This window comes from Dromaius novaehollandiae, chromosome 2, assembly GCF_036370855.1.
Source record: "Dromaius novaehollandiae isolate bDroNov1 chromosome 2, bDroNov1.hap1, whole genome shotgun sequence".
NCBI lineage: Eukaryota > Metazoa > Chordata > Aves > Casuariiformes > Dromaiidae > Dromaius > Dromaius novaehollandiae.
This window is the reverse complement of record NC_088099.1, coordinates 64694701-64709407: the sequence shown is the minus strand read 5'-3', so window position 1 is coordinate 64709407 and position 14707 is coordinate 64694701. Positions and strand designations below refer to the sequence as shown.

Here is a 14707-nt window from a genome sequence, read left to right as displayed (position 1 = left end):
GAGCACACTGCTAAGCATTAGGAATTCCACAAGACAACAAGGCATTAAAGATTTGTTGTAATGCAAAAACATCTTCATGGTTTTAACCCTAAGATTATGAATGGCTGTAGTTATGAAACAGCCTTGTTAAATGTTTTTGTGAGCCTTGGGGAAGCAATTCTTAGGTTCTGGCTAGCAAATAATCTCAATGTATTACTGTAGTTTTCTCACTTACAACTCTTTCCTCATGTAAATTGTTTACAAAAACACCTCTTTCCATTGTACACTTGAATAAAGTATGGCACTGCTATGGTAAACACATTGTATTCCACTTCAAAGGCAGTTATATTCCACAACTTGACCTTCAAATTCTCTCAAGTTGGTGCCTAATTGGTTTACCAAGGTACTTTGACAAGAGGCACTACTGAGATACAAGTTAATAGTAAATCTGTTTTTAAAAACAGTCATTTCAGGGATGTATGAAGTTGAAAGGCAGAAACTTCATCTTCATCTGGTCTTGTTGAATCCCTAGTTTAGATTAATCTTTTCAATGATTATATGCTAAATTATAATATAATTAATAAGTGCTCTTGTAGATACTAGCAAGAACCAACAAGGATGGCATGGAGATTATAAGTGAGAACAGTCAGGATATGAAGAGGTGGGGAATTTTCTTCTTTCATATTAGTGATGATTAAAGAAGTCTTGTAAGGTGAAAGGTAAAAGAGTTTTTTTGGTTTAGTCATGCTGCAAAAGAGAGCATTTTGTGGCTAAACTGACCTTTTATTATTAACAGAATTACTTTTGTATCGTACTGCTCTATTTTAGAGGAGGAATTCCTAGTGATGTTAAGGATTAAGGAATTCCATAGTAATATCTTTATTTTTCTGTACTGAAATATGCTTTATGTAGTAAAAAATTATCTGAGGGGTATCCAAATAAAAGAGCTTATAAGTAAAATAACTCATCGAGACTGCACTATTAATTCTCTAACAAAATGATTGAGTAATTGGACTGCGATTTATTCAGTTGGTAATCTAAAACAAAATAGTAATGTAAGAAAATATTTCAATCTATACTGTACCACGATGTATACTTTTTATGGTTCAGCAAACCTGCACACTGTAAAAATATTCTCTTGAGCAACTAAATTATTATCTGGCTGGCTGGTTGTCTGTGGGTTTTTTGGTTGATTTGGAGCCAAATCCTGAAGCTCTTAATCAATCCTACCTAATTCTGAGAGCATGTTAATTAAAGCTCTCATTAAGGTTAATTGAACTCTTCTCTGAATGAGACCTTAGCAATAGTTTTAGGAATACTTCAGAGTTCTATTGGGGGTGGGGATGTGAGTGTGAATGAGTATGAGAGAGAGACAGAGAGAGCTTTATAATGTTTGTTACATACCAGCAACAGCCCTAGGATCTCTGATGTTGCTTTATTTGCATGAAATCATTCTTTTTTTCAAGTTCAAATGAACTTCTTACATTCCAATAAAAAGTGTCTGTCTTAAAACTTATCCGCTTCCTTGCAGGCCCATTCATCTGTGGAAAGGGCTGCATTAATTGGTGGTGTGAAGATAAAAAATGTTCCTTCAGATGAAAAATTTACTGTTTGTGGTTCAACTCTAAAGAAAGTTTTGGAGGAAGACAAAGCTGCTGGTCTTATCCCGTTCTTTGTAAGTACTAGGTTTTAATTCATCAATGGATTTATTGCTTCAGATAGGTGATTTTGAGAGGAGTAGATGATCTCATCCCTAACAGAGGGATTAATAGGCAGGCTAGATAGAATATTAGGCTGGGTTCCATGAATGTTCTTCACTCATGTGAACTTTGCTAGAGTCATTTTAAGTATTTATGCATACAGGAAAATAACTGTAATTTAAGGCATTCTGGAAGTGTAGGAGGCAGTTCTTTGCAGGGGGAGCAACTCATTTGAGCAGTTGGTTGCACTTCTGAGCAAAAATGATATTTTAAAATGAGTTCAGGTTAGATTACACAGTTGAGTAGATGCAGGTGAATTTGTAGTTACATTTAATCCTGCTATGTTATAATCTCTTAACACTTGAATTCTAAGGTGCCTCTGTCACAAAGGTATACCTTTACTCTTCAGGTTCTCATTTACACATAAAACAAATTTGAAAACAATAAATTAAATCATGGCAGCATTCAACAAGCAAAAATCTCCCCTTCTCACTAGTTTAGCAAAGAAAAGCCTTCACAATTTACCCCAAATAATAACAAGATCATACTTTGTCAGACAGGTATTTGTGAGTATGTGCCTTATCTCTAACAGGTGAACTATAGCTAATCTGTCTGTGGCAGTTCTAGGTGTCATCCTTTCTTGTTATCTGTCCACTTTCCTTTCCAAAGGTTACCGTTTCGACAGTAGTCCAGCAGAAGCAAGCATATTTCTATCACAGTAGCTGAATTTCATAATTTCATAATCCCCCAAGTGTTGACACAGAACAGTCTTGGATTGGATAAAATTGTGAAGTTTGGTTCTGAATATTTGCTTATTCATCAGATCTGCTCCTCCTGTCAGTTCAGAACACAATCTTATTATTTCAGGTTAAAACAAGAGTTTACCTTTTTTTTTTTTTTTTCATGGAGCAAGTAAACTCTGTGTGCTTGTACATCATGAATAAAATGCTTTGCTCATTTCCAAGCATTATACCTCTGCAAAACTTGATATAGACCGTGAGCTGTATAGATTTATAAAGGGGTAAAATATGCTAGCAATAATATATTAAACTGGCCTACGAACTTTATAAACTGCTATTTATAATATAATATTGATATTTACGACTATTTATAATGTAATACTTTTTACTCTTAACAACTTCCATATCTAAATATCAGTATTATAAAATATATTACTTTTTTTTTTCCCCTCAGAGAAGTTATATCTGACTCAGCAGTTATTTCTTTTCTTTCATGTGGTAACATTTTCAAAAGGGCCAATGTGCCTTAAGTTTCTATGAACTCTTTTCAGAATATTTTGCAGATTAAGGTTGCTTATAGTCATGGGTAAGTGCCAGATGAGACAAGGAAGCATAAATTACATGAAGCCTTTTAAAAATACAATGTTTTTTCTCTTCTTGTTACTGATCTTTACTGTCTGGTTTTATGTAGTGTGAGGATAGCGAGAGTGAAGAACATTTTTCATAGCTGTGCTATGCTGCTATTTTCTAGCCTGTCTAGAACTAGTGAGTTGTTGGGATGACTGAGCACATCACATTGATTGCTTTCCAATACAATAAGACTATGACTGAGGAACAAAGCATCCATAGGGCTTTCTAAATGAACTTAATTGTACTGGCTGTGTCGGTGGAAGTGGATATGTGTCACAATCCATGTGTTATTTCTATTATATTATACCAGCATGTAATATCTTATATAAGGTCCTACTTGATTATCTTACTATTCATTTTAAACAATTCTGTTTTCTGGGGTTTTCTTTGTTTTGTTTTTCTTTGTTTTTCTTTTCTTCCTGACAACATACTAAGTGCAACACTGTATCACCTCTCCATGCACTAACAACAAAGATAATGTGGTTTGTTGCTCATCTGATATCCATTAACAAAAAATGCAACTTGCCCCTCATAAATATTAATTCGTTGTTAATTTTTCTTGTGTAGCAAGGGGAATCAAATATTCTGTTTATGCATTCAGCAACATCATAACAAAGAGTGATTTAACTGTTGTTTTTCCTCCTCTGTTTGCTTAGCTGTGCAAAACGGGCTTTCAAAGGCAGCACAGGCTCAGTCTGATTTATATGGCCTGTGCCAGGTCTTCCATTTATTTGTATACATAAAACATGTCAGCTTAGATTAAACTAGATCTCATTATCGTTATGGTTGGCCTCTTAATTCAAAAGGTGTGTTAATTCTCTGTCATGCTGAGCAGCAGTTTATGCACTGTATTAGTGCTCCCTTCTCTGGCTTGCAGATTTCAAAAGCCTTTCCATTTCTTTTGTTCTTGAGTAATTTGGTGCTATTTTATTTTGTTCTCATGACAGAGATATGTACATTGCTAAGGAAACACCTTGCTTCACTTTATTCCTTGTCTCCTGCATTCACTGATCCTTTGCTAAAGGGAGAGATTCAACATCAAAGCAGAAAGTTTAACAGAAGAAAGGCTGCCTGAAGAGACTTGTGAATATGAATCCTTATAAAGAGATCTTGGTTGCCTCCAAGCTGATGCAGTCTCTCTTTTCAGCAAAATGATTTCGTTAGGGGATCAAAAAGAAGATACAAGCAAAGTATCATGCTTTATGTGGCTGAGTCTCTGCTCATATTGAATAAATCGGGAATCATCATACTAAAGTTGATAGAAAGGCTTTTCTTTTAGAGGTGAGTGGAGAACCAGGGAGGGGTTCATTGCTGGGCTTGATGTGAAATGGGATCTCTCATTACAGCAATCGGGTAATTACAGATTTGCTCTTCACATAAATAAGGTTCGGCAAACAGTCTTTTCAGAGGGGGAGAGGAAGGTGGGGCTTTGTTTTTAAAAAGAGCATCTTTGAATTCTTGTCCACCATCAATATCTTTTAGCTCTAGTAGTTAATCACCTTGTTCAGTAGAAGCTATTGCCAAATTGAAGCAATGTGGCTAGACCTCCGCTTTTGTTTCCTTTCCTTATTTCCACATTCAGACTTGGGTTAATTTGTTTCTTGCAAAATACTCATGCAGAAATTGAAGCACAGACTTAGTTTGATATAGTGAAGCAGGGCATACTGTGCAAACAATACACTCAGCCCCACCAAGTGAGGAGGACCTGAAGCTGTCACAATTTACATAGTAGCAATTTCCAAGTGTGGCCAATATCCAGCCCTTCATGTGGCCCCTAGTTCAGCAGAGCTTTAATGCATGTTTTGAAGTCATGTTCATTTCATTAAATATAAACACTCACTGGAGATTAAGCACGTGCTTAAATGCTTTTCTCAGTTGGGCCCCTCTGTTCTGAGCTTGATACGAACCTCTGGAGTAGGTGAATGTTGACCAGGATATCCAGATGTGGAGATCCCTAAGTTATGCACTACAAAATTCACAGGTATAGTGCACTGCATTCAAGCGTAGTTCACTTGAATGTGTGTAAATGGCCTGCGGGCTTTACATTGTCTTTCATATATCATTACCGATATATTGCATCAGCTGGCATATATATAGTACAATATACTTCAACAACTTCATCCAATATAATGCTGCTGTAACATGATCTCTTTTCTGCTGAACAAAGACCCAGCATGAAATCTCTCTGATTGTAGCTGAAATGACTCTTCTGAGTGATGATCTACAGGATATTAAGAAGCAGGCTGTTTGTATCTGGACTCACATGGGAAACAATAAATCTGAATTAGACTGACAGAGGAGCCATCTTTTCAGTAGGAGTTAACACTAAGATCCTGACCACAGATCCTGTTTGGAAGAAACATTCTCTGAGACATATACAGACCTCAAGGGCGATGTTTCTTAACCCACCATTCTTGTGAATGATTACTGTTTCATGAGATACTGTATGGTGATTTAGTAAACCATTGCAATTTTTTTAAGCCACAATCATTCTTATGAGTGCAAGCTGGCAAGCAACTGAGTAAGAGAAAATAAAAATAAGAGAACATTAAAAACTCTGTATCATTTTAATTAATTGCAAATGAAAAGCTTTATGGCAAAAATATACAAAATGTGTCCACATGTTTTCATCTCCCCCCCCCCCCAAAAAAAAAGTTGTAGGAGGTTTTCCAGTAGAAAAGGTTGAGAATCTCAACCTTTGCTTTATGCTGCCTGAGAACTTTGCTCTTGAGCATCATAAAGTTTCATGCACATTCCCTGACATAGGTCTTGATTTCAGGAAAGCAATACAGGAGACGACTGACGCAAGCATTTTAGCTGCTTTGTATTCACAGCTAGGACTGAGTCAAATTTGAAGCTCACAACCTGAAAAGGATAAGGCCTGCGGGCTCTACTGAGCCAGCAGTCTCATTTCTGTGATGCAGCCTGTCCCCTGCCCCATGCGCAAATGTGATTATGCTGCTGTTATACAGGTTACAAATTGAGTTAGATTCATTGTTTAGTACTGAGGCAGGCTGAGGACAGCCCTGACAAGAGTAGATGCTGTCACTGTAAGGGGTTTTTGAGAATTAACACAAGTAGCTTTGAGGCTTAGACATGCAGAGAGGACAACAAAATTATTTTAGAAATTGAGGTATGCTTTACAGAATAAGCCATTTATTTAAACAACTAAGTCTGTGTTTGAACTCATGCAGTCTTTTACTGAAACAACATATTCCTTACAGTGATTAGGAGCATGCTCTAACTCCAGTGCAGCATTAATGTCAATAATTTGTAACTTTCTGTTGTGAAATTGTTCAGTAATCGTCATCATTTTTTTTTTTTTATATCGGTGGACTGGCCAAGAAAATTGTGCTCTAATCTTGTCAGAAAGTCCAGAGTACGTTGTCATAAAATGTATGCCAAGAGTGCAGAGCTAAGACTGTAGAGCACGCTTCATTTCAGTATTTGCCAATGCAATGGGTTAACCACTATTCTTATATAGAGAGAAAAATTAGATTTATTTTTCAACATGGTATCCTCCATTCTTTTGTGCCCCTGTTTCTAGATCTGTAGTTCAACCAAAGATGAAATGTAGGTTTTTCCTGACTGTGGGAACATCTGAGGTAGGCAGCAATGCAACAAATGTATTATTAATTACTTTATATGGGCATGCTCTACTAGTGAAAAAGGAGAATAAACCTATTCCTTAGTAAAAATGCATCCTGCATTTTCATTTTTTTTTTATTTTTTTAAATTTTTTTTAACCTCTCACAAAGGATGATTAAACTTCTAGGGTGGTCATAAACCTACCTCAAGCACCATTAGCATTCCACTCTTTTCATTTGTCTCAGGATTATGGGAGGGCCCAGTATACATAAAGGTTAGATTATTTGGAGGAAAAAAATGTGTCAGGAGCAAAATTTTATTATCTCTGTGTTCAATATGCTTCTCATTTTCAGAATTGTATTTGTTTCCATTGCAGGTTCTTAAGTGCTTGATATGGAAAAAAATTCTGAATTGGCCCTTTCTTATTTTAATAGTCTCTTATCCTGTAGCTAATTTTTTTTACTGGTGCAATGAAACATCATTATAGTTATTAATTTTGGTGCAGTGATCAATTTGGGCGAATATGGGAAGTGTAAGAGGTAAAATGCTTTCTGGATTTTGTTAATCAGGTCTTCCCTACACAAAGGCAGGATATGACTTCCTCTAACAGTATACCCAAGTTTATTTAAATTGAGTACTGTCTGAGTACCTTCTATTAAGCAGAAGCATTCAGCTCTGCAAAGAAGCAGAATTTAAAATACCTTTGAGGTATATTGTACGATATAGATGCAGATACATTTGAAAGTATACTTAAGAGAGAGGTTTTACCTATAGCAATGGGTTGTTTATTAGTTCGGTATACTTGGTGCATATCACTTTAAATTTGTGGCTCTTTTGGAATGCATGTCCACATGCCATTTCTACTGGAAGTTTCTGTTAGTATGGGTATCCCTAGGATTTTTGGAAAGTCTGGCTTAAAAGGTGGTAGAACAAGCCTCTCTCACCTTGCATTAATCCTCCAAAAAACTAGAGGCTGCAAATGAAAATCCCACCATGTTTATTCAAATCTCTGTCTGAAGATCTAGTTATTTTTTTAAGATGTCTGGTCTTATGCTGTTACTACTTTTTATTTTGTAACAAAAAGAAATAGAAAAAAAGCTGCGTGTGAAAACCAAAGATAAGTAAGCATCTTAAAACTTCGTGACAGCTTCTTGGAAGAACTAATCAGGGAACCACTAAAGGGAAAAACAACTTTTAGTTAGTCCCAAGATATGCACAGGACCTGCTTCAAGATGTGCCTGTAGATGTTTCATAACAGTCTGAAGTTCAATATCCAATAGCTGGCGAAAAAGTCAGGAAAATCTCGCATAGCAATTCATGTTTAACTTCAGAGAGGGCAGCAGCTTACAAATGAGAATGTATGTTCAAGACAACAAACTAAAGGGTTAAATATTTGCAGGTATCAAGCAGACTGTTTAAGTAGACCAGAAATGTTTAGCACAAATTTGTATCACCTTTTAAAAAAAGATGGAAGAAGGACTCTCCCCAAAGGTTATATAGTTTAGCATTTGTGTAACATGACCTTCTAGAAATAAAGAGACATCAGTGAAATGCAGAGGCTGTGTCCAGGCTTGAAGAACAGAAAGGGGTATACACTTGGCAAGTTAAATGTGCTATTAGGCTAAAACAGACTATAGGATTTTGGCAAACAGCTTGCTACTGGCATAATAACGTTTTCTTTTTCCCCACATCATAGAAAACTTGTTGGGCTATGCTGACACAAACTAAAAGCCTAAAGAAGATCAGACCATAGCAGGAAACCTAAATGCAAACAAAATCCTTCGTTTGCTACAGGAATGCTTGCTTACATCAGGATGACTGTACGAGATGAGACTGAAAGTCCCCTCAGCCCCACGCAGTTGAGCCACCAACTGCGCCTCTTGGCTGGGTACGGGCAGCGCGGCCTGGTCTCGCAGCAGCTCCACAGCTGAAGCTGCAACGACAGCAGCGCGTGCTGCTCTTTGCTGAGGACAGCCTCTAACACAGCAGGAAGACGTGCTGTACTGGACATACTAAGCTGTCACTTAGCTAGCTGGATGGGCCAGAGAAGTGCAATATAGAAAGGGAACTGCTGGAGATGTTTCCTGCTGTTGTCATTCATGCTGCAAAGGGGAGCACTGAGCCCAAAGGCGCTGTGTACATACTCATAATGGAGCTGAGAAAGAGAACTGGCGTGGAGCTTTAATGTATAATTGTATCTATATTTTGCTAAGACAGTATGTTTTTTCTTGAAAGGTATAGTGGATGGACAGATACCATCAAGGTGTTCGTTTCTTTTCTTACGGGACTTGTCATGAATTCAATGAGAGACATTTTCAGAGAATAAGCATGCCTTAGTGACATGCACAGGCACATTCAAGCACTTGTCCCCAACAGAAACAGCCTCCCCAAAATGTGGCCAGTTGTAGACGTCTAGGAAAAAAACAGTGGAAACAAAAGATGGTGGGTTGACAGTGTTCTTGCAGTAAAAGTAAGCACAAGTACAAAAATAAAAAGCTTTCTGCATTTGAAATGTTTGTAGTCATCTCCTAGCTGTGGTATGGCGTGTGCGACCTTGTATAAATGATCTAATGCCTTAGAACGTCAATATTCCAGGTAAAAAAATAGTATACTTTCTCTATTTAAACTGTAAAGTGTCTTTTATTACATATAAATTCAGTACAAGGCACAAACCTATCCCAGCCTTTATTGTTTGCAAAAATGAGACTAGGTGTTTAAAACATAAGACTAAGAATAAAATATAAAATAATGTCAGTTTACTTGCACTTGGTAGTTGTTTTCCAGATTACAATTCTATCTGCTTACTCCCAATACATTTCCACAGCTCACTTTCACCTGCTTATATTCTCTTACTAGTGTGAAACCTACTAGTGATCAGGTTCCAGCCTGCAGATCCCCTCAGGATAAATCAGTTACAAGTCTCTGTTACAGAGCCTTGGCTCTTTAATTCAAGCTGTAATGTTTTATGGTCGACTTTGTCAACAGGAATCCCAGTATCTTTACAGTTGCCCGTGTTCAAAGTTTGCCTGCACTAGCATAAGCTGCAAATCATTTTAATGATAAATGCATGTGTGAGAAGCATATAAGACACATAGAAAATATATAAAATATAACATTAATTTATGTGACTATATGTTATTATCAATCAGTTTTATATTAACATGGTATTTTATGCATTTGTCTCAGTGCAAACTTAGGGGAGCTTTGGGAAAAAATTAGATTCTCAAAAATTCCACTAAAGGGTAGGTATTGGCTAAAATCAATATATTTTGTCCTATGTCATATGCACTCCTTCTGTTTGTTGTTGCCTTTGCAGACAATTTTGTTCATTTGGTAATTTTCTTTGCTGTAAGACTTCTGTTAATTTTTTTTGCCTTTCTTTTTTGGCTCTGTAGTTTTGTGCAACACTTGGAACCACACCTTGCTGCTCCTTTGACAAACTGTTAGAACTGGGTCCTATCTGTAAGTCTTTTGCCTGCTGCTACTTTCTAAAATTGCAGATATCGGTGTAAGCCATAGTGAGTCATTTCCAGGGCATTGTGCAGCGTCAGTGTCTAAGTTCAATGCAGCTACTTATAAATGAGACCTTCAGTTACAGTTTTCTTTCTAATATTAGGTCAAGCATCTGGCTTGTATTCTTAGACCAGTAAAGAGTACAGAGATCATAGCTCCAAGTTTTGTTTTTTGGGGACTTCTTGGAACACTTTCAGTGGAAAAAAAATTACCATAACTGCTTCAGTTTGTAACATTTTTCTTCAAGCTCATCTACTTGCAAGAGGATCTGGAGCAATGGAGAAGATCAGGGAAAGGCTGAACTCTAGTTCTTCTCTGCACCAAGTGTTTTGTTTCTCTTTGGTTCTGATGACTATAAAAAGCAGGGAAACAAGCGCCAAAAAACCATGCATATTCTCCTTAACTCTTTCTCTTCTATCCCCTATTTCTTTCCTCTTACAAGAAGGCCAGACAAGTGCAGGGGTGTTTAATACAGTGACTGAGTCATGGACTCTTTGTAACTGTGTTATGGTCTGTTGTGGCAAGCAAATGCTTGCTCAAAAGCACGCTTGCTGACTGGTGAAAATGTGACAAAAGTGCATCAGATATTTTCAACTGTACATATAGAGCAGGCAATTTATAGCTAGAAGCAGTCAGAAGCAATGTCATAGAAACATGGCAAGATTTGATGTTTTGTTCATTCATTCAGGTGGGGCCTAAAACACTTGGAGTTTGCACAGTGGTGGCTTGCTTCATTAGGTTTTCTCCCTTTCAGCACAAGCATCAGAGAGAGACTCCTAATCCTCCTCTCTAAAATGGTTTCTAGTACTCTGCTTAGCAGCTAGAAATGATTTTGCTGTTCAAGTTATTCCTACAGACCTGACCTAATAAAATAGCAACACCAATGCTTTTAGGTACAGCAAGTGATCATATGTGTTTCATCAGTTGCTCTCCTGACTTTCTGCTTGTGCGGTGGAGACCAGCAGAAGGATTGCCCATGCCCCAAATCATAAGCCTTATGATAGCTTTTCTGCATACAGATGAATTTTAGAGAAGTCCTGTAAATTAAAGGCAATGTCTCAACCCAAGTAAATTTAAAAAAAAAAAAGTCAAATGAACTTTCAACATCTCTTCAACTAAACCCAATTCACATAGATGTTATGAATAGTATTTTCCTAACCTTTTCTAGAGATTTATGCAAAAAATAAATTTAGTTCACAAGAATGCAAATTCCAGCATGAACTTGGTGCCCAATCACAGATCTGAATGCATGTGCCCCTCTGTGTAAAAATATGCATCAGCATTGTTTGGTGACTTGTGTAAAGACGTTATGTGGGCTTCAGTCATCAGCTCGTAGTTGAGATTTGTTACCTTGTGAATTACTGCATATGATCAATAGCAGAGAGTGAATAGTAAATTACAGAGAATACATGAGACCCATATGCTAAAATATTTTTGCAGAAACCATTCAGTGAGTAATCAAAACTAGCACATTCCTTACCTTTCAGTGCTTGCTCTTGGATAAGTGTCTCAGTCCTCAAAATAGAAATGAATAACTACATCTCTAGATATATCTTTAAAGTATATTTTATAATGGTCCTTAAATTAAAATTATTTAGTCTTTATGTTAGTTAATAAGATAAATCGAAATATTTAGGGACTCTGCTCCATTAGGGGAACTGAGGAGGAAGAAGAATATGTATGCACACATCTTTATGTATTAGCAGAAACCCAAGTGGCAGAAATATTTCATCTCTTTTTTCCCCAATTTCAAATTAAATTAGTAACATCAAAGAAAATCTCTAAGGCATTTGGTTTAATGCAAATTAATAAGGATTTATAATCTGCTGTTTAATTTATTTGCTTTTTTCTTTTTAAGGTAATAAGGAAAATATCTGGATGCATATCGATGCAGCCTATGCTGGGAGTGCATTCATCTGCCCTGAATTCAGACATCTTTTAAATGGAGTGGAGGTGAGTGAAATATTTCTTCTCTGACAACCTGAGAAAACCTTGTTCTTCCATAGAATTTTTTCTTGTTTCTTATGCATACAACATGAACGGCTTTTCTAGAATCTCTGAGCATGCTGCACTTCTCTACAAAATATCTATATAAGCTATTACATTACCAATATTTATATAGTTTTAACCAGTTTATTCTGGCAGTATGCAAGTTAACACAATATGTAAGAATTTGTCATTCAAAATCCCAGATAGTATTGAATCAACAAAATGTCTTGCAAGATAGTCCAGAAAAGAGGAACTTATTCCTGAATGTCCAAAAAGCACATTTGTAACTCCCTAATTCTACATTATTCTCCTCCCACCCCACGAAGTTCAACAAATTAATGACCTTATTATGTCTGATATTTTCCATACATCCTGAGAGACGTATAGGATACAGCTAGTAGCTGTGCCTCAGACAGATAGGGTTTAATGACCAAGAGAGAGCTAAATGAAGTATCCCCCCAACAGCACTCATGTTCCTTTTTTTCATCCTCCCTGAGCTACTTGGCATTCAGTTCCTTAGATAAGAATACTTCAATTTCCTGCTGCTCCCCTCAGACAGGCAGATAAGTCCTTGTCTTCCACGTCAATGGAGAAAATATTGCTGTTTGGTATAGCCAGAAGTTTAAACACAGCACTGATAGGTAGCAACTAATAAAGAAGAGGAGGACTGCCCCCGCTACCACCCTTCCCACAAATAAAGCATTTCTTTCTGTCTTTTTTTTAAATCAGCAAATTAAGCTTCTTGTAATTTCCTGTATGGGAATATTTTTTAAATTATTATTATTGGTTACTGAAGGAAATGAAACAGCATCCCTTGTCTGGGCTTGCATATGTCATTTGAGTCAATATTTAACAATCATGAGTAGGTTCCCTACCTTACTTATTACAGGGAAATAGATAGATGGATAGATAGATGGATAGATGAATGGATAGATATTTCCTCTAATGTGAGCAGTTGTCATTTTCTTCCCAGTGATATTAACAAATGCGAAAAGCTGGGCTGTTATTATTTAACATATCACCATGTACTGTGAATGCTTGTTCTGTGCTGGACTTACCTAAAAATTAATTTATATTGGACTTCAATGAAAAAAATGACTATTCCACTAAAAGAAAATACCTTGGTGGTAAAAAAAATAAGTCATTTTATGGCCAGTTGAAATTTTATGGATGAATGCAATGCACAGATTCAGAACTAAATGTATCATTTGTCTCTATATGCAAGTCGTGTACAGGTGTAATTCTTAGTGAATGCTCAAAATTTAGGTAATACCAGAAGCTTAGCTGCACACCTAACCTGAATTCCGTCCCCAATATCAAATGAAGATTTAACTACAGTAGTTGTTACATAAGGTTATGTCAGTGTGAACGTTGTAAAGCCACAATACAGAAATGCATTCATAGCTGAGGTGTACTCAGACAATTTGACTAGGTTATATCATAAGCACATGGATTCTTTTCTTTTTCATAATTCCTTTTTTTCTTTTTATTTATCTGTTCTCAGTTTGCTGATTCATTTAACTTTAATCCTCACAAATGGCTCCTAGTGAATTTTGACTGCTCTGCAATGTGGTAAGTATTACAGAGAAAGGAAACATTACAAGAGAGAGAAAAATCTCATGGTAAAATAGTTTGCTTTTCTAACAGTAGACATTTATTTTTACTGCTTTAATGAAGTTAGGAGTTCTGGATATCTTTAACTCTTGTAAGTTATGTACAACATTCACTCTTTCATTTAATCCAAGTTAAAAAAAATAATAATTTAGAAATAGACCTTAGCTCCACATTTTGTTCCTGGAAGAAAGCCTGAAAAGTCTGCAGATTCTTATCTGCTCCATTTCAGGACTGTGCAAAAAATAAACAGAAAAAGCTCCCTTTAAAGGTGTTAATGCAATGAACGGAATACTAAATGGAGCTTTTTCTTCTCTTTCATAAAATTTCCCTCAGTTAGAGTCTTGATCCTTTCAAAAACCTTTCTAAAAACGTCTGGGATTTGGCTGACAAAAAGCAATTAAGTTCAAAAAGGACTATTTATGCAATTTTGTACTGATTTTCAGTGTCACCAGAGGATGGAAGAGACTACATTATGATATAGAAAGATGCCAAAACAGAAATGAGTAGACGTACTTTGAAACAAAGCAAATTATCATCACAAGGAGAACAGCATTAACAATGATGCTATTGTGTCCCAAACTGAAATTTCCAGAACTTAGTGTATTGCCAGTGTCACAGTTAATGATACTTATAAGCAAACCAGCTAATCAGTAAATGCAGACTATTTATCAAAATAAATGAAAACATCAATTTCAGTTATACTAGAAGAAAATTTCTGCAAAAGTGAAAAAGTTGAAAACTGGAAGTCAAAAAAAACCCCTTAAACATCATCCAGCATCTTTTTTAAATAAGGTGAACTTGAAACAATGATCGCTCAGTTGCTTTAGGTTAATCTTTGGCTCTTTTAATATAGTTAACAAGGATGACTTTTGCACAAATGTGTGTATTATTCAGATAATACATTTCTGAATGTAAGAGTTTTCCCAATATAAGCACTTCAAATTCTCCAAGCCA

The 14707-nt window shown here is 36.2% G+C and overlaps 1 protein-coding gene across 5 annotated transcripts in view; it reads left to right on the top strand.

Moving 5' to 3' along the window:
• Positions 1 to 14707, top strand: part of DDC (dopa decarboxylase) — a 79600-nt gene that overhangs the window by 39266 nt on the left and 25627 nt on the right. For all 5 annotated transcript variants that reach the window (XM_026102309.2, XM_064506694.1, XM_026102310.2 and 2 more), the window contains 4 exons: positions 1511 to 1654; positions 10033 to 10099; positions 12009 to 12103; positions 13644 to 13711. In XM_026102309.2, coding sequence (XP_025958094.1) covers positions 1511 to 1654; positions 10033 to 10099; positions 12009 to 12103; positions 13644 to 13711 — 374 coding nt within the window. The remainder of the gene's footprint in view (positions 1 to 1510; positions 1655 to 10032; positions 10100 to 12008; positions 12104 to 13643; positions 13712 to 14707) is intronic.